General features: G+C 37.3%; 1 protein-coding gene across 2 annotated transcripts in view; it reads left to right on the top strand.

The window, feature by feature from the left end:
- The window catches only part of PTPRZ1 (protein tyrosine phosphatase receptor type Z1), a 380,311-nt gene that overhangs the window by 63,325 nt on the left and 295,975 nt on the right, over positions 1-21,011 (top strand). For both annotated transcript variants that reach the window (XM_053716675.1, XM_053716674.1), the window contains exon 2: positions 15,442-15,507. In XM_053716675.1, coding sequence (XP_053572650.1) covers positions 15,442-15,507 — 66 coding nt within the window. The remainder of the gene's footprint in view (positions 1-15,441; positions 15,508-21,011) is intronic.

The raw sequence follows: 21,011 nt of genomic DNA, 5'->3' as shown, positions 1-21,011 counted from the left end.
GATGGTAGAAAGAGAAATTTTGGCCTTAGAAGACACTGTAAAACAAAGGAAGACAGTAGGGTCTAATTTAACTAGAAAAGAGAAGGTTGCCTTGGCATTGCTTGAGAATAACACCAATCTGGTTATCCGGAATTCGGACAAGGGGGGTAACGTAGTCGTTCTTAACAAGAAGGACTATGTGCAAGAGAGTATCAGACAACTCAATGACCCTTCTACTTACAGGAGGTTGGATTCCAATTCAATACATTTATTTAAGGCTAAATTGGTCAGACTGCTAGAGCAGACTGTTTCCATTGGACTCCTCACCAGGGAGCAATTGGAAAGTTTGATTCCTGAGAATCCACGGATTCCGATTTTCCATTACTTACCCAAGACATGCAAAAGCTTGACCCAACCCCCGGGGCGACCCATTGTCTCTGGGATTGGGTCTCTGCTTGAGCCAACCTCAGAGTGGATAGATTCTATCTTGCAGCCCCTGGTGAGGGGTCTTAAGAGTTACTTGCAAGATTCTACACATCTCCTACAATTGCTAAAGAACCTTAAATGGGAAAAGGAGTATAAGTGGATAGTGGTGGACACCACTGCACTTTACTAGAGTATACCCCATCATATGGGGATACGAGCCATCAGGTACTTCTTTGACAAACATACAAGATTCACTGAGGAAGTGAAGCTTGTATTGTGTGAAGTCATTGAGTTTCTATTGAAGCATAATTTTTTTATGTTTGACAGGGAATTCCACATACAGGTTTGCGGAACTGCTATGGGGGCTAAATTTGCCCCCTCTTTCGCAAACCTGTATGTGGGTTTATGGGAGGATCTTTACTTGTACACTGAGAACAATCCTTTTAAAGAAAACTTAGGCCTAGATTTGGAGTTCGGCGGTAAAAGGGCTGTTAACGCTCCGCGGGCTTTTTTCTGGCCGCACCATAAAATTAACTCTGGTATCGAGAGTTCAAACAAATGCTGCGTTAGGCTCCAAAAAAGGAGCGTAGAGCATTTTTACCGCAAAAGCAACTCTCGATACCAGAGTTGCTTACGGACACGGCCGGCCTCAAAAACGTGCTCGTGCACGATTCTCCCATAGGAAACAATGGGGCTGTTTGAGCTGAAAAAAAACCTAACACCTGCAAAAAAGCAGCGTTCAGCTCCTAACGCAGCCCCATTGTTTGCTATGGGGAAACACTTCCTACGTCTGCACCTAACACCCTAACATGTACCCCGAGTCTAAACACCCCTAACCTTACACTTATTAACCCCTAATCTGCCGCCCCCGCTATCGCTGACCCCTGCATATTTTTTTAAACCCCTAATCTGCCGCTCCGTAAACCGCCGCCACCTACGTTATCCCTATGTACCCCTAATCTGCTACCCCTAACACCGCCGACCCCTATATTATATTTATTAACCCCTAACCTGCCCCCCACAACGTCGCCGACACCTGCCTACACTTATTAACCCCTAATCTGCCGAGCGGACCTGAGCGCTACTATAATAAAGTTATTAACCCCTAATCCGCCTCACTAACCCTATCATAAATAGTATTAACCCCTAATCTGCCCTCCCTAACATCGCCGACACCTAACTTCAATTATTAACCCCTAATCTTCCGATCGGAGCTCACCGCTATTCTAATAAATGGATTAACCCCTAAAGCTAAGTCTAACCCTAACACTAACACCCCCCTAAGTTAAATATAATATTTATCTAACGAAATAAATTAACTCTTATTAAATAACTTATTCCTATTTAAAGCTAAATACTTACCTGTAAAATAAATCCTAATATAGCTACAATATAAATTATAATTATATTATAGCTATTTTAGGATTAATATTTATTTTACAGGCAACTTTGTAATTATTTTAACCAGGTACAATAGCTATTAAATAGTTAAGAACTATTTAATAGTTACCTAGTTAAAATAATAACAAATTTACCTGTAAAATAAATCCTAACCTAAGATATAATTAAACCTAACACTACCCTATCAATAAAATAATTAAATAAACTACCTACAATTACCTACAATTAACCTAACACTACACTATCAATAAATTAATTAAACACAATTCCTACAAATAAATACAATTAAATAAACTAGCTAAAGTACAAAAAATAAAAAAGAACTAAGTTACAGAAAATAAAAAAATATTTACAAACATAAGAAAAATATTACAACAATTTTAAACTAATTACACCTACTCTAAGCCCCCTAATAAAATAACAAAGCCCCCCAAAATACAAAATTCCCTACCCTATTCTAAATTAAAAAAGTTACAAGCTCTTTTACCTTACCAGCCCTGAACAGGGCCCTTTGCGGGGCATGCCCCAAGAATTTCAGCTCTTTTGCCTGTAAAAAAAAACATACAATACCCCCCCCCCAACATTACAACCCACCACCCACATACCCCTAATCTAACCCAAACCCCCCTTAAATAAACCTAACACTAAGCCCCTGAAGATCTTCCTACCTTGTCTTCACCATCCAGGTATCACCGATCCGTCCTGGCTCCAAGATCTTCATCCAACCCAAGCGGGGGTTGGCGATCCATAATCCGGTCCAGAAGAGGCTCCAAAGTCTTCCTCCTATCCGGCAAGAAGAGGACATCCGGACCGGCAAACATCTTCTCCAAGCGGCATCTTCGATCTTCTTCCATCCGGAGCGAAGCGGCAGGATCCTGAAGACCTCCAGCGCGGAACAGCCATCCGGACCGACGACTGAACGACGAATGACTGTTCCTTTAAGGGACGTCATCCAAGATGGCGTCCCTCGAATTCCGATTGGCTGATAGGATTCTATCAGCCAATCGGAATTAAGGTAGGAATTTTCTGATTGGCTGATGGAATCAGCCAATCAGAATCAAGTTCAATCCGATTGGCTGATCCAATCAGCCAATCAGATTGAGCTCGCATTCTATTGGCTGTTCCGATCAGCCAATAGAATGCGAGCTCAATCTGATTGGCTGATTGGATCGGCCAATCGGATTGAACTTGTCGTTAGAGCTCTAACGCTCACTTCAGAAACGACTCTAAATACCGGCGTTAGGAAGATCCCATTGAAAAGATAGGCTACGCAAATGGCGTAGGGGGATCTGCGGTATGGAAAAGTCGCGGCTGAAAAGTGAGCGTTAGACCCTTTAATCACTGACTCCAAATACCAGCGGGCGGCCAAAACCAGCGTTAGGAGCCTCTAACGCTGGTTTTGACGGCTACCGCCGAACTCCAAATCTAGGCCATAGTTTCTATATGCGTTTTATTGACGATTTGATATTCATAGTCAAGGAACCATTTGTGTACGAGCATTTCCTTGCTTATGCTTGTCATAATGAGTTCAATCTAAAGTTTGTGGAAGATGTGTATGAGACAGTAGTGAATTTCTTGGATCTTACTTTACAGTGACACTTACCGTAAGTTGACAGCTGGGAATACAATCCTGCATGCTGGATCATGTCACCCACCGCATTTGGTATGGTCTATTCCCAGGGGTCAATTTATGAGATTACGAAGAAACACTAATTCAGATAGTCTTTTTGACAAACAAGCCAAAACCCTCATGGAACGTCTTAAAACAAGGGGTTATGATGAAAACCTCTTGGATCAAGCCTATAATGAGGTGAGACAAAAAACCCAGCAGGAATTGATTAGAGGGACCAGAAAACAAAACATTATAAAACATGACACTGTAGTGTTCTCAACTGAATGCTCGAAACAATACTATCAGGTATGCTCTATTTTAAGGAGGAACTTACATTTATTAGAAAATGATGACGTTTTAAGACCAATCATTGGCTCATGTAAATTTGCGCCAAAAAGGGCACCTACATTGTCATCTAAGTTGTCCCCCAGTTTAATCTGTTCCAAGAACTCTGATAGGAGTGATTGGATTAGGAGGAAAGGAACCTATAGATGTGGCCATGGTTCCTGTATAACCTGTAGTTTTGTGCAGGTTGGGAATGGATTCAGAAGTAGCCAGACAGGAGAAGAATTTAAACACAAGTTCTATGCTAATTGTAAAACTACCTTTGTGGTTTATCTCCTAGAATGCAAACATTGTAACCTGCAATACACAGGTCAAACCAGTAGGGAACTGAGGTCCCGAGTCAGGGAACATGTTAGGGACACCAAGGAGTATGTAAAAGAATCAGCGATAGCTAGGCATTTCAATCTGGTACACATGACAAATGTCTTTAATATGAGGGTCCAGGTAATAGACCATGTTATGTTTCCACCTAGGGGTGGGGATAGGAATAAGCACTTGCTAAAGCAAGAATTGTATTGGATATACAAATTAAGAACTATAACCCCCCTAGGTTTAAACCGTGAATGGGATATGAGTTGTTTTGATTACATACTTAATTTGATATATTGATTTATTATCATGTTAGTTTATTTAGTAATCAATCTATCACCTATATGGATTGTTATTTGTATATTTATACTTTTATCTATCCCCTAAATGGGTTTTATGTATCTATTCCCTATATGGGCTTTTGGTTTAGATATTATATATAGGTTCTATATTTTGGATCTGATATAGATATATATTTACTAACATGTATCACTCTTTTCCCTTTGGGGGTTTGAAAATGTATATTGATGTATATTGATATATATTTATTTAAAACAAGTATAATAATATATCACCCATGTTTTTCTTTTTTGGGGGGTTTCATATATATAGATATACATCAATTCAATATCAATATATTATGTTTTCTTGTAAATTTGTCATCTACTAGGGGGTACCAAAAGATGTATTACCTAACCTGTTAGGGATTGGCAAATATTTTCCAACATGGTCTGTAGTAATTTAATGTGTGTTGTATACTTATAATTTCATATGGGAATACAGTTTGCTCTTTAATAATGAGTGAACTATGTCATCTACTTGGATCCCACTTGAGTTGCTTGCTAATCTACTAGTTTATTAATGTATTTGTTCCTTCCAACATAATCCATATACAGTGTTTGTAAAATGCGGATTTTGCTAAGTTTTTTTAACATTTTTTGCAGCTTTTTAAATGTAATTGTTCACAGGTGTTCTGTGCCTTTAAATAGGCTATGAACACCTAACAAACTCACCCTATGATTAAGTGCTCAATAGAGCACGAAACTAGTCAGGGAGTTTGTTTGCCCTGTACTGCCTGCATTTAATAAAGTTAATAAAGGTTTAAATTTTACCTTTTTTTGGAATCCCTTGTTTTTTACACTCCTTATTGAGCAGCTGCCTCATCCTTTTGTTCTGTGCATATTTGCGGCTGCACCGGCCGTTTTTGGCAGCTTGCTCCCCTGTAGCCTGTGTTTGTTGGTTTGCCCTGCCAACTCCCCGGATCTCACTACCACTTCCGCTTTTGTAGCGGCTGAAGCTTTGGAAAGCATACAATTTTAAGCAACTTTCTAATTTACTCCTGTTATCAATTTTTCTTTGTTCTCTTCCTATCTTTATTTGAAAAGCAAGAATGTAAGATTAGTAGCCCGATGAGCGCAAACACTTGTGATAAACGTGTGCTCCACTCATAATCTGCCCCAAAGTTATTCTTTATCATTTATGGACAATGGATGGATATATAACACATATGCTCTACGTAACATGCACAGCATTAAAACATGGAGAGAAGATTAAAGGAACAGTAAAGTCAAAATTTAACTTTCAGAATTCAGATAGAGCATGCAATTTTAAACAACTTTCCAATTTACTCCTGTTATCAAATTTGCTTTGTTCTCATGGTATCTTTTATTAAAGTTAGGCTCATAAAAGCACATGTCTTTAGCACTCTATGGGACCAAATTATTAAGCTCCGAATGGAGATTGATGCCCCAGTTTCCGCGCGAGCCTTCAGGCTCGCCGGAAACAGTAGTTATGAAGCAGCATTCTAAAGACCGCTGCTCCATAACTTGTCAGCTGCCTCTGAGGCCGCGGTCTTCAATCCGCCCGATCATATACGATCAGGCTCATTGACACCCCCTGCTAGCAGCCCCTGCTATAACTGCTTGTGATGTAATCAGCCAATAGAATTGACCTTGTTGGTCTTATGGGGCACTAATACTGTCCCATAAGACCAACGAGTCAAATAGCCATTAACTAATACTGCCCCATAAGACCAACCAGTCAAATTGCCATTAACTTATACTGTCTCATAAAACCAACCACTTAAGTTGTGACACCCGTGGATGCTGCTCATATTGACTATGATCCCACCACTACATGCAATCCCCCAAGAGGCTCTTTTATACACAAGGTATTTCCACCAACTGACCCATTATCTAAAGGAGTCCCATGACCAAAAGGTGGTCTATCAGTTGTCTATCAGAGGATAAAAGGGAGGGAATGTGTGTAATTTAGGTAAATATGTTTGCAATAAAGATCAGAAATACAGTTAATTTTTTTTAATGGGGTAAAAATCGACACCTAATTTTCCTTCGCTTTGCAGAATGATGCGCCATATATCTGTGTAACGAAATACAACACAGAAACATTTTCACACAAAAAATCCTAAATTATATACTTTCAAAGTAGTGTTGTGTTCTATCAGGGCTGGTGCTAGGATTTTTGGTCACACACAGGCGGGAATACAGTTTAACGCTTCCCCCCCGATTACATACCATCCCATTTCTAGTTTAAGGGATATGAAACCCATTTTTTAAAAATCATGATTCAGATATAGCACAACATTTTAAGCAACTTTCTAATTAACTCCTATTATCACATTTTCTTTGTTCTCTTGGAAACTGTATTTAAAAAGCAGGAATTCAAGCTTAGGAGCTGGCCCATTTTTGGTTCAGTGCTTGCTGATTGGTGGCTAAATTCAAATCAAACAGTGGTAGCGCAGAAAAGCATAGCAAATCAAACAGTAGTAGCACAGCATAGCAAATCAAACAGTAGTTGTGCTGCATAGCAAATCGGACAGTGGTTGTGCTGCATAGCAAATCAGACAGTGGTTGCGCTGCATAGCAAATCAGACAGTGGTTGTACTGCATAGCAAATCAGACAGTGGTAGTGCTGCATATATGTGAGTGTGTGTGTATATATATATATATATATATATATATGTCCATTTTGTCATACTAATAATTAGATTCCTGTGTTGGGATACCTAGTGTTGATTATTCACATCTTATATTCAGATTATGATCTCAAAGTATGCTTCTACTAGCGGAATCTCCTGTCCAGCAATGCAATAGTTTGAACACTAGCCATAATACATAAAAAATGTTAGCCATGCCCATGTATGAGTTCATTCAAATGACATAAGCAACCCCTCAAGCATCAAGTTAAAAAAATATAATGTTCAAACCACATAATGAAAACAAAGAGCTGTGGGAGGAGAAAGAAACACAAGAACTGCTCATGGTATACACTTTGTTGTTAAAGCTTATATGCCGTTTAAGACTGTGTTGTTTTTTATCATTATCATTTTTACTTTATCTTATTGTAAATAAAGTTTTTTCCCCTGTTAATAACTAAATGCATTTATGAATAAGGCACCAATATTTTAAGAAGCCCAATTTAGGCAGTCCTGGAAATTACGTCAAATAAGTTAAAAAATAATATATATTACGTGGTGATCAGCAGCAAGCAAAACAAGGCATCCATCTGAAGAAAAATCAGTACCGTTAATAAATAGCGCCAAGTTCCAACCAAACTATAATAGTCTCACTTTTTAACGTATTTTTTATTTGGGAGAAAAGAAGGGCCATTTAGGTTATGTATTGCTGGTGCCCTGAGTAAAATGGATTTTCTTTTAAAAATAGCACCTGTGAAGGCATCATGTGTAATTGCATAAAACAGATGCGAGATGCTGGTCTGCTCTTGTCCCACCCTTGCTACTATTGCAAAAGCAGAATGGGCACGCTGCTATTAAGTTAATGCATGGGTCCCAATGTCTTGTTTTTAATAAATGTACGTAACTACCTTAGTACAGTCATAGATGGGTCCGGGCGGACGTGCAGCCTCCTGAAATGACTAGTGCATGCGGAACCTGTAAACACACACTTGAGTCGTGCGTGGGTGGGTCGGTGTGCCGGGTTGGATGGGACCTTGTGGGGGGTGTGCCATGCGCTGCGTGCACTATTACTCATTTGCATTAGAAATTAATGCAAATTAAAGCAAGGGACATAAAAAGTAAAATTTTAAACAATCAGGCTGCTCTAAATTGCGGCCCCCCCGCTGAGGCACCCTAAGGCGGTTGCCTTGATAGCCTATATACAAGCGCCGGCCCTGTGTTCTATTCAGTAAGCTTTAAAGGGACAGTAAATATATTGAGATTATAGTATAAAATATTTTTTTATGACTAGTAAAGTAGATGCAAGTGTATACATGTAAAAATAAATAGCTGCCTTTAAATCTCAAAATACTGGCTCTTAAGCATTTTTACTTAGTAGCTGCTTTACTGAATCTAATCAAAGATGTGATAGAAAGACAGAAGTGTTTTTCTTTGTAATGAAAGTTTAATTTTTTTCTAATGAGATTGTAAAATGTGACTCCAATTTCTCAACAAAATACACATCTTTTGCTAAGATGACAAGTTTTACAATGAATATGCATTGCATGGAATTAAAATATAATTCAGTTTTTGGCATATTATATTCTTATTTAAAAGGGCAGTATACACCAATTTTTATTTAACTGCATGTAATAGACACTACTATAAAGAATAAAATGCACAGATACTGATATAACAATCCAGTATAAAACCTTTTAAAAACTTACTTAGAAGCTCCTAAATTAACACTGCTAATGAGATAAGCATGGGATACCTACTGAAAGGGGCTGATAGCAGAACCTCCCCTGCATATGAACAGACTCGTTATACAAACAGAAGCAGTCTGAAGTCTGTATACTGTGCATCAGTATACATCTAAAACTTTGGGGTTTGGTTAGGAGTATGAAAATCAGCACAATGTTATTTAACAATAAGCAAAACTATACTTTTTTACAAAAACACACCCAGATGGACTATATAAATGGATCATCTACAAAACATTTATGTAAAGAAAAATCTAGTATATAATGTCCCTTTAACTTCCTGCTATGGGGCAATGATTTGTAAAAACAACTTTCATGGTTATAGGAAAGTGGTGCCCCATGAGAGGTGTGCAAGAGGAACAAGACCAGATTCACAAAAATAGACAGCGACCAGCAGCAGCACTCTTGTATAAATATGCAGATAGAGAGACCTTAGGAAGCAGATGAAGAGGCGCCAAATAAAGCAATATCGTCTGTGCAGAGGATAACACAGGACAAGGACAAGCCTAGGCAGGTGAATACTCACATAGAGAGCGGCACTTGGATGGTGCCTAACAATGCAGGCAAGGACCTCAAAAAGTCACCCGACAGACTACCACGCTAACCAGGCCAATCACGTGTGGATCGATCTCCAATCAGGATACAAAGCATCCTACATTACCACAGCGTACAGTGGTGCAGCCTACAAGGTGTAACGGACTGGGTACTCATCCTCCGTAAAGGTTAGGCAAGTGTTGTGATAGGAGAAACAACAATGCATATATCAAGTATGATAATAAGTGTCAAAATGTATTTTAAAACACAATTAAAAACAGCAACGCATTTCTCAATCGAATAGGTCGTTTCATCAGGCTGTAACTAACAGAAAAGTACTTGCTCTACTTAAAAAAACCTTTACCAATCACGAGGCAACATGGATACACACTCCTCTCAGGGTTCCAGTGTGAGTGTGATCACACCCACCTGGTGACGATTAGGGATACCCTCAAACCAGATTGGTTCAGATTGATGTGCATTCATATAGCCAATGTAAAAGGAAAAGTACACATAGTAAATATCCATAAATTCAGAAATCACATTAAAAATTAATACTATACCTTAAATCTAAGAAAGAGGCACATATGCATAATCACAGTATTATGAATGGTAGCTCATAATGTGAACCTCCGGTGACATTCACATGGTTATATACATAAAACCAAAAATGGTACACATAACCTAATCTCTACACATGACATAAAAAGTATACAAAAATATATATATTGAAAAAGATCTTAAAAATGACAACCAGCATTGAACATTAATCAGCAAAGAATATTTACGATAAATGTATAGTATAAGCATCAATAATAAAAATATTAGTGATCATACTGGACAAGAAAAATAAAAACATAAGAACTTTCTTTAGAGAAAGTATATCACAGTCAGAAATGTGACAATGTAGGCATAAGACACTTCCATAATGGACTATGAGCTCCGATAAGCACATAATTATGTATATTATGATGAGGTAATGTCTAATGACATGTCGGAATAATTAGCTCAAAATCACCCACACAAAAAAAAAACATTGAACAGGACAACATACACAGAGGACAAATGCACAAAGTCTCAAAGGTGTAAAATGGGTTAAATGACCCATTATAATAAAAATATACACATATGTGACCCAGACCCTGACCACTGTGTAAGGTGGTACCCACAACTGTGTCTTTGTTATATAGATGGCTTGAGGGCACCGAGGGGACCTTTCAGCTTAACCAGGTAGTGAAATGGAATCTAGTGGATAGTGCAATATCATATAATGTAATGTCCTAATAATAAATAACCCAAGCAAAATGCATCAGTGGACCTAACCAGTGCATTAATACACAGAATAAGCAAAACACCATCATATGGATGGACAAGAGACCATCAGACAAATAAACGGGGATAAGAGTCAGGCAAAGGGAAACCCACCAGACACACATAGAATATACCAAAATTAATGGAAGGCTGCCAGATCCACACTCAAGTTAAGACCAGCAGGATGTAAACTCTTTAAAATGTGGATCTAGTAGGTCTCCCTTTGACTGAGTCTAAAAAATCGATTATAAAGATGAGATTTGAGAATATGTTCGATGGGAACTACAGAAAAGCATTTGGTGTTACCATTGTGTTTGTTATTACAGCATCTTGATACACTGAAATTTATAGTTATTTTTCATATTGCGTTGATGTTCGGACCACCTAATTCTAAGCCGTCTACAAGTACGACCTACATACTGTATCCCACAGATGCAGGAGAGGAGATTAAATACAAAATTGGAAGCGCTAGATATGTGGCCAATTATTGAATATATCCATTTGGTAACATTAGACTGGAATGTCTGTTGTTTATTCACAATGTGGTCACACATCTTGCATCTACTCACTCAATGGGAGCCATGGAGAGGAACCCTCTTCACAGTGTTCTTTGATAGAACAATGTTCTTATGTTTCACTATTTTGCTAGGAGACAAAATAGTTTTTAAATTGGGGGCCCTCTTGAACACTACACTGGGTTTATTATCTATCAGATTACCCAAAATTGGGTCCTTAGTTAGAATGTCCCAATGTTTAATAATAATTTTTTTAATCAAACTATGATTACAATTAAATTGTGTAATGAACAGAGAGTGATTCCCCATATCATTGGTTTCTCGTCCTTTCTTCTTTTCTGGACTGATGAAATATTTGTCACTATCGTCAAATTTGGCTCTTCTATAGCTGTTGTCAATAATGTGGGTATTTTTTCTCAATAAATCACTCTTTGAGAATTAAACTTTGAGTCTCATAGTCTAAGAGAGTGCTACAGTTGCAGCATACCCATTTAAACTGGCCGTTAGGGACATTCCGTTTCCACGGGTAGTAGTGGAAACCAATTTTGGGTAATCTGATAGCTAATAAACCCAGTGTAGTGTTCAAGAGGGCCCCCAATTTAAAAACTATTTTGGCTCCTAGCAAAATAGTGAAACATAAGAACATTGTTCTATCTAAGAACACTGTGAAGAGGGTTCCTCTCCATGGCACCCATAGATGCAGAGTGAGTAGATGCAAGATGTGTGACCACATTGTGAATAAACAACAGACATTCCAGTCTAATGTTACCAAACAGATATATTCAATAATTGGCCACATATCTTGTGCTTCCAATTATGTAGTTTATCTCCTCTCCTGCATCTGTGGGATACAGTATGTAGGCCGTACTTGTAGATGGCATAGCATTAGATGGACCGAACATCAACGCAATATGAAAAATAACTGTAAATTTCACAGTGTATCAAGACACTGTAATAACAAACACAATGGTCACACCAAATGCTTTTCTGTAGTTCCCATCGAACATATTCCCAAATCTCATCTTTATAATTGATTTTTTAGACTCAGGCAAAGGGAGACCTACTGGATCCACGTTTTAAAGAGTTTATATCCTGCTGGTCTTAACTTGAGTATAGATCTGGCAGCCTTCCATTAATTTTGGTATATTTTATGTGTGCCTGGTGGGTTTCCCTTTGCCTGACTCTTGTCCCCGTTAAATTGTCTGATGGTCTCTTGTCCATCCATATGATGGTGTTTTGCTTAATCTGTGTATTAATGTACTGGTTAGGTCCACTGATGCATTTTGCTTGGGTTATTTAATATTAGGACATTACATTATCTGATATTGCACTGTCCACTAGATTCCATTTCACTACCTGGTTAAGCTGAAAGGTCCCCTCGGTGCCCTGAAGCCGTCCATATATTATAGACATAGTTGTGGGTACCACTTTACACTGTGTTCAGGGTCTGGGTCACATATGTGTATATTTTTATTATAATGGGTCATTTAACCCATTTTACACCTTTGAGACTTTGTTCATTTCTCCACTGTGTATGTGGTCCCGTTCAATGGGGTTTTTTTGGGGGGCTTTTTGTGTGTTTTTGAGCTAATTATCCCGACATGTCATTAGACATTACCTCATCATAATATACATAATTATGTGCTTATCGGAGCTCTTAGTCGATTATGGAAGTGTCATGCCTACATTGTCACATTTTTGACTGTGATATATTTTCTCTAAAGAAAGTTCTTTTTTTTTTTTTGTCCAATATGATGTTTTCATTATTGATGTTTATACTATACATTTATCGTAAATATTCTTTGCTGATTAATGTTAAATGCTGGTTGTCTTTTTTAAGATCTTTTTTAATATATATATTTTTTGTATACTTTTTTATGTCATGTGTAGAGATTAGGTTATGTGTACCATTTATGGTTTTATTTATGTATATAACCATGTGAATGTCACCGGAGGTTCACATTATGAGCTACCATTCATAATACTGTGATTACGCATATGTGCCTCTTTCTTAGATTTAAGCTATATTATTAATTTTTAATGGGATTTCTGAATTTATGGATATTTACAATGTGTACTTTTCCATTTACGTTGGCTATATGAATGCACATCCATCTGAACCAAACTGGTTTGAGAGTATCCCTAATCGTCACCAGGTGGGTGTGATCACACTCACACTGGAACCATGAGAGGAGTGTGTATCCATGTTGCCTCGTGATTGGCTAAAGGTTTTTTAAGTAGAGCAAGTACTTTTCTGTTAGTTACAGCCTGATGAAACGACCTATACAGTCGAGAAATGCGTTGCTGTTTTTAATTGTGTTTTAAATACATTTTGACACCTATTATTGTACTTGCTATATGCATTGTTATTTCTCCTATCATGACACTTGCCTAACTTCGGAGGTGGAGTACCCGGTCTGTTACACCTTGTGGGCTGCACCGCTGTACGCTGTGGTAGCGTAGGACGCTTTGGGGCTCCTGTATCCTGATTGGAGATCGATCCACACATGATTGGCCTAGTTGGTGTGGTAGTCTGTCCGGCGACTTTTTGAGGTCCCGGCCTGCATTGTTAGGCACCATCCAAGTGCCGCTCTCTATGTGAGTACCCATCTGCCTGGACTTGTCCTTGTCCTGTGTTAATCCTCTGCACAGACGATATTGCTTTATGTGACGCCTCTACATCTGTTCCCACAGGTCTCTGTAAAAACAACTTTATTATTTTTTTGTTGGCAGTGAGGATGGTAGTTTTTACTTTCAAACAATCTATATAAGAGTGTATAATGTCCCTTTAACATGTGTATTTTTTTTATTTTTTTTGTTAGTTAAAGTATTAGAGGTAAATGTTCCCCTAGAAATGTAAGTCTTTTATAGTTCAAAACTGTCTATTATCAAAGAAAAGGGGTATAATTGAGGGGGGGTGGGCATTTTTTTTTTTAACACAAGCAATGCAATGTCTTCTCCTCAAATCTGTATCACCAGCTGTCTAACCAGGATCTTTTACTGAAAGTATTCCTAAAAACTCCATAAAGGGACACAATACACACTGAGATTATAATATAAAATGATTAGTTATGTATTTAAAAAAAAAAAGCATTGTATTTTGATTATTTATTTTTGCCAGTTTATTTCATTCTTTGTCTTGCAATTCTGATAATAATGCACACTACCACATATCTTTGGTCCTCAGCAGAAAATATACTACAAAACAATTGGGATTTCACTATCCAATCGACAGTTGTTAGCCTTGATACCCCAGTAACAAGACCACATTGGCCTACATTTAATACAATTTGTGTAAAAGTAATTTTTTACTGATAAAAAATGCAGCACAACTTCACCAACTAACACAGCACAGATTTTAATGGAAGGATCACCCCCTAGAGAAAGAAAAAAGACATGTGAAGCCTGCCTCAATAAATCCTATGTCATTGGCATGCGCAATCATAGATATAAATTACTGTGAGTTGTGTATTTCTCTCTCAGGTGCCTTTGCCTTTTGTAAAAAAGAGGCAATATATGAAATAAACTGAGAAACAGGAAGACATTTGATAGCCTTTTTTTAACACCAGATAGTTATTGTAAACTGTACGGCAAAATGAGAAGATTCTATTTGTACAGGAGACAGTAGGAAAAGCAACATATAAGCATAATAAAACATATCGCTTTGATGATAAAAGTCTTTATAAATTATATTTAATAAAGCACTGAAGGCTGAAATTTGGATTAAATCTCCATTTATTGCCTTTTGCAAACTGCAATGCAAAGAGATCCATCCTGCCTGGGGTGCTTACCTAGCAGACTTGTGATCATTAATATATTGCAGTTGCTAAATACTTATTTTAAATCATTTGTCTGTGTTACTTTAATTCTATAAATATGTTTCCGCTGTTTATTAACCTATTTGCCTGTTTTGGGAATTATAAATGCTCCATATGAAAGTCATTTTATGGCATTACATATCCCCTTAATAAGCCATGATATTGCATTATGTGCAGGTAGCATGCCAGATGTATGCAACGTCCTTCCCCTATAGATTATATTATTTTTCTATATTTCATGATGGTGCACATTTATGTTGACTATTATTTTGGTATTTTTGTTTTTTATCATGTCTTAGGTAACATTTTACACATTTATGGATGACGTTATGCCCACTGGATACCATTCTAAATCTTACTAATTATACAGAGAAATTAATTCACATCAGCAAGATTATTTTAAGTTTACTGACCTGGCCTATTCAACTTCATTAGTAATAGGATATAGGATTAGAGTCATTGTATTTTTATATTATGCTTTATTTTTCTAATGTTACTTTATTCTTTTTCGCAGGTTTGGTTTTTGGATACTATAGACAGCAGCGAAAAATTACTGAAGATATTGATTGGTCCTACACAGGTATGTATGGCATTTAATTATACATGGTTATTACATGGCAACCTTTGCTTGGTTTGTTGTATTTTAAGATACATGACTGCACAGTCACCCATGTGTTTCACTGTCTGCACTGACAGACTTCATAGCCTACCCAGGGGTCAGCAATCGTGGATCTCCAGATGTTTAAGAACTACATTTCCCATGATGCTTAGGCAGCTTAAAGACACTTATCTACAAAGCCTACACTAATCAAGGCACATGCTTTCCTTTGCCCCTCTTGACCTCATGTTTAGTATCAATCCTAAAGATCAGCACGAAAATCCCTTCCTCTCACTGTGGCTAATGTCTACTGTATCACAAGCCATTCTACAGGGGTGCTGGTGGTACTCTTTTATACTAGGTCTGTGGTCTGCGGTTCACATGTTAATTAAAGTGACATGAAACACACTTTTTTTCATGATTCGTATAGAACATACAATTTTAAAAACTTTCCAATTTACTTCTGTTATCTAATTTTCTTTATTCTTTTGGTATCCTTTGTTGGAAAATATACCTAGGTAAGCTTAGTAGATGGTTGCTGATTGGTAGATGCACATATACGTCTTTTGTCATTGGGTTACCAGTGTGTTCAGCTAGCTCCCAGTAGTGCATTAAAGTAAGTTGTAAAGTTGTTTGAAGATGTATGCTATATTAGAAACAAGAAAAGTGTTGGGTTTAATGCCCCTTTAATGGGAATAAGCACCACGTATCTCTAAAATTTAGGAAGGAAGCTAAACATAGAGAGAAGAGATGTAGAATAGGGCACATACTATATTAAAGGGATACTAAACCCAATTTTTTTCTTTAATGATTCAGAGCATGCAATTTTAAGCAAATTGCTAATTTACTCATATTATCAATTCTTCGTTAACTTTCTATCTTTAATTAAAAAAACAAAAATGGGCAGACTCCTAAGCTTTACATCCTTGCTTTTCAAATAAAAATAGCAAGAGAACGAAGAAAATTTGATAATAGGAGTAAATTAAAATGTTGCTTAAAATTGCATGCTTTATCTGTATCATGAAATAAAAAAAAAATGGTTTTAGTATCCCTTTAAGTATGAAAGATTGTGTGTTACAAATGAGTGTGGACAGAAGTATGTTGTCTATATCATAGGAAGATACCCAGTCTGAAACTGAAAATCCTGAGCACCCAATCTTCCCATTAACTACTTCTAATCTATTTATTATGGTCCTTAACCCCTTAATGACCACAGCACTTTTGCATTTTCTGTCCGTTTGGGACCAAGGCTATTTTTACATTTTTGCGGTGTTTGTGTTTAGCTGTTATTTTCCTCTTACTCATTTACTATACCCACACATATTATATACCGTTTTTCTCGCCATTAAATGGACTTTATAAAGATACCATTATTTTCATCATATCTTATAATTTGCTATAAAAAATACAAAATATGAGGAAAAAATGGAAAAAACACACTTTTTCTAATTTTGTCCCCCAAAATCTGTTACACATCTACAACCACCAAAAAACACCCATGCTAAATAGTTTCTAAATTTTGTCCTTAATTTAGAAATACCCAATGTTTACATGTTTTTTGCAAGTTATAGGGCAATAAATACAAGTAGCACTTTGCTATTTCCAAACCACTTTTTTTCAAAATTATCTTTCAGGAATCCCTGAATATCCCTTGACATATATATATATATATATATATATATATATATATATATATATATATATATATATATATATATATATATTTATTTTTAGAAGACATCCCAAAGTATTGATCTCGGCCCCTTTTGGTATATTTCATGCCACCATTTCTCCAGCAAATGAGATCAAATAAAAAAAATTGTTCACTTTTTCACAAATTTTTTCACAAACTTTAGGTTTCTCACTGAAATTATTTACAAATAACTTATGCAATTATGGCATAAATGGTTGTAAATGCTTCTCTGGGATCCCCTTTGTTCATAAATAGTAGACATATATGGCTTTGGCTTTGCTTTTTGGTAATTAGAAGGCCGCTAAATGACACTGCGCACCACACGTGTATTATGCCCAGCAGTGAAGGGGTTTATTAGGGAGCATGTAGGGAGCTTCTAGGGTTAATTTTAGCTTTAGTGTAGTGTAGTAGACAACCCAAAGTATTGATCTAGGCCCATTTTGGTATATTTCATGCCACCATTTCACCGCCAAATGCGATCAAATAAAAAAAAAAAGTTACATTTTTCACAATTTTAGGTTTCTCACTGAAATTATTTACAAACAGCTTGTCTTCTCTGGGATCCCCTTTCTTGAGAAATAGCAGACATATATGGCTTTGCCATTGCTTTTTGGTAATAAGAAGGCCGCTAAATGCCGCTGCGCACCAAATGTGTATTATGCCCAGCAGTGAAGGGGTTAATTAGGGAGCTTGTAGGGAGTTTGTAGGGTTAATTTTAGCTTTAGTGTAGTGTAGTAGACAACCCAAAGTATTGATCTAGGCCCATTTTGGTATATTTCATGCCACCATTTTACCGCCAAAAGCAATCAAATAAAAAAAATTGTTCACATTTTCACAAACTTTAGGTTTCTCACTGAAATTATTTACAAACAGCTTGTGCAATTATGGCACAAAAGGTTGTAAATGCTTCTCTGGGATCCCCTTTGTTCAGAAATAGCAGACATATATGGATTTGGCGTTGCTTTTTGGTAATTAGAAGGCCGCTAAATGCCGCTGTGCATCATACGTGTATTATGGCTAGCAGTGAAGGGGTTAATTAGGTAGTATGTAGGGAGGGTTAATTTTAGCTTTAGTGTAGAGATCAGCCTCCCACCTGACACATCACACCCCCTGATCCCTCCCAAACAGCTCCCTTCCCTCCCCCACCCCACAATTGTCCCCGCCATCTTAAGTACTGGCAGAAAGTCTGCCAGTACTAAAATAAAAGGTATCTTTGAATTTTTTTTCTTTTTTAGCATATTTACATATGCTGCTGTGTAGAATCCCCCCTTAGCCCCCAACCTCCCTGATCCCCCCCAAACAGCTCTCTAATCCTCCCCCTCTGCCTTATTGGGGGCCGTCTTGGGTACTGGCAGCAGTCTGGTTGCAGGTTGCTCTACCCATTTATATGTTATATACCTCCTGGGCAGAATAAGGTGGTTCTCAGTGTTGGGACTTTAAATTATAGAGGAGCCAATTTTAGCTTTACTAAATTTTGCAAAGATTATTAAACAATATACTGGGGCTATACAGCACAATCTCATATTGTTACCTTAAATGGACAGTCTACACCAGAATTTGTATTGTTTTAAAAGATAGATAATCCCTTTATTACCCATTTCCCAGTTTTGCATAACCAACACAATTATAATAATATACTTTTAACCTCTGTTAAAAGGTTAAAAACTTCACGTGCACGAGCACAGTGTTATCTATATGAAATATGTGAACTAACACCCTCTAGTGGTGAAAAACTTTTAAAATGCAATCTGAAAGAGGTGGGCTTCAAGGTCTAAGAAATTAGCATATGAACCTCCTAGGTTAAGCTTTCAACTAAGAATACCAAGAGAACAAAGCAAAATTGGTGATAAAAGTAAATTGGAAAATTGTTTAAAATTACATGCTCTATCTGAATCATGAAAGTTTATTTTGGCCTAGACTGTCCCTTTAATAAACAACTCCAATGTTTCATACCTACTTATGCATACCTACCTAACCAAATATCAATATTCATCCTACCTGATATAGTGCCTTGGGTAAGTATTCATCAAACTTGGGTGTTCCCACATTTTTTGGATTGTTATAAACTGGAGTTAAAATAGAGTTTCTTGTAATTTGTATTATTATTTTTAAATTATTTTATAGTAACATAAATGCCAGTCTAATGCTGACAGTATAGCATCACACTGTTCCCTCTAAGGTGTTCACTTGTGGGTGCGCACACCTCTTTCCAAAAGAGGGCACACAGCTTTTAAAGGTACACACTGAGGAAGAAATGAAAGGTTTTTTTTTTTAATGGTTGATTTTTTTTTAATGGCGCTATTTAGCGTGGGACATGTAGAAGGTGAGAAATATTTAAGTTGACTAGCTCCGATGCTGCCCTCACACCAACACATCAGTCTGTAGCTTGTAAGTAACAGATTTCCAGACTGCAGAGGTTGGAGGTCGAGCTTCTCAGTTAATAAGGTCTAATCAGTCCTGCCAACGCACATGGTCTGAACGTGTGGCACATGATTTTTTTGGGTTGTCACTCAATGACCCTATGATGAGTTTAAATCACATGGTGGTTTGATTTGCCAGCAGACCAGTAACAACAGACAAACACTGAAGCCCCAATATTCAAAACATCAAAAAACCTATGAGAAACTACCTTACTGGCCTCATCTGCCTCGCAGTAAACCTCCCCATTTCAACTATAAATATTAAATGATGTGTCAAAAAGATGCGCTAAAATACCGGTGGCCGAGCCGTGCTCCTGGAACTCAGTGCCAGACCGGAATTGAGCCCCAGTCTGGCGCATCTTAAAACTAGTGCCGATCGAGCAGGTTGCAGGGGATCAAGTCGCCAATAGAAAATGATAATTAGAATTTAAAAACTTTCTTGTTATTGGCTGATTAAAATCAGCCAATAGGGATTCAATGATTTAATAACAGCCAATAGTGATGAAGTGGCACCCCTATATAAAGGGGTTCCGAGCTTCGGGAAATTCAGTGTGTGACGATGACCGCATGAAGAGCAAGGCTCTAAGAAGTGAGCCAAAGAAAAGAAGATGCAGAGCGGAGGCAGCAGAAAAGGATGCAGAAATCCACCTCCGCTGCTACAAAGATGGGCCCCTGGTGCCAGGAAACGGGATGAAGAGGGCCCAACGTTGGATCAAGAGGAGCTGGATTTTCAATCCATGAGTACAACCTTTGGGGTTAGTTAGGGCTTTTTTGGGGTGTTTTTTTTATTTTTGAAAATAGGCTTTTTTATTTTTCATTTTATTTTTTAGTATAGGTTTTTTTAGGTAGATTTTATTATATTTTTGGGGGGTGGGGGTTACATGTATTGTAGAGGGGGTTTTTGTAATATTTTTTATTGAAAAAGTGCTGATTTATCTTTAGGGCAATGCCCTACAGAAGGCCCCTTTAAGGGCTATTGTAATTTATTTTAGTGTTAGGGTTTATTGTTTTTTTTCTGTTCTGGGTGTTATTTTATTTTATGGGGCATATAGATCAGTGTTAGGTATAATGCTGTTTTTTTTATGTTGGATATTCTATTTTATAATTTTTTGTAACTTAGATTTTTTTATTTTCTTGTAACAGTTATTTTTTTCTATGTAACTTAAGTGGTTTAGTTTAGAGGGGGGCTAGGTGTTAGGTAGAGTAGGGTTAGATTGTGTTGGGGGTTGTGGCGGTTTAGGTTAATAGTATAGGTTAATTGCAGTGGGTATGTGGCAGTATAGGGGTTGATACGTTAGGTACTTGCGGTGGGTATGTGGTGATATAGGGGTTAAAAGGATAGTACTTGCAGTGGGTATGTAGCGGCTAAGGGG

This window comes from Bombina bombina, chromosome 6 (assembly GCF_027579735.1).
Source record: "Bombina bombina isolate aBomBom1 chromosome 6, aBomBom1.pri, whole genome shotgun sequence".
Lineage (NCBI taxonomy): Eukaryota > Metazoa > Chordata > Amphibia > Anura > Bombinatoridae > Bombina > Bombina bombina.
Note: the sequence above shows the minus strand (reverse complement) of the source record. Positions and strands in the feature narration are given on the sequence as shown.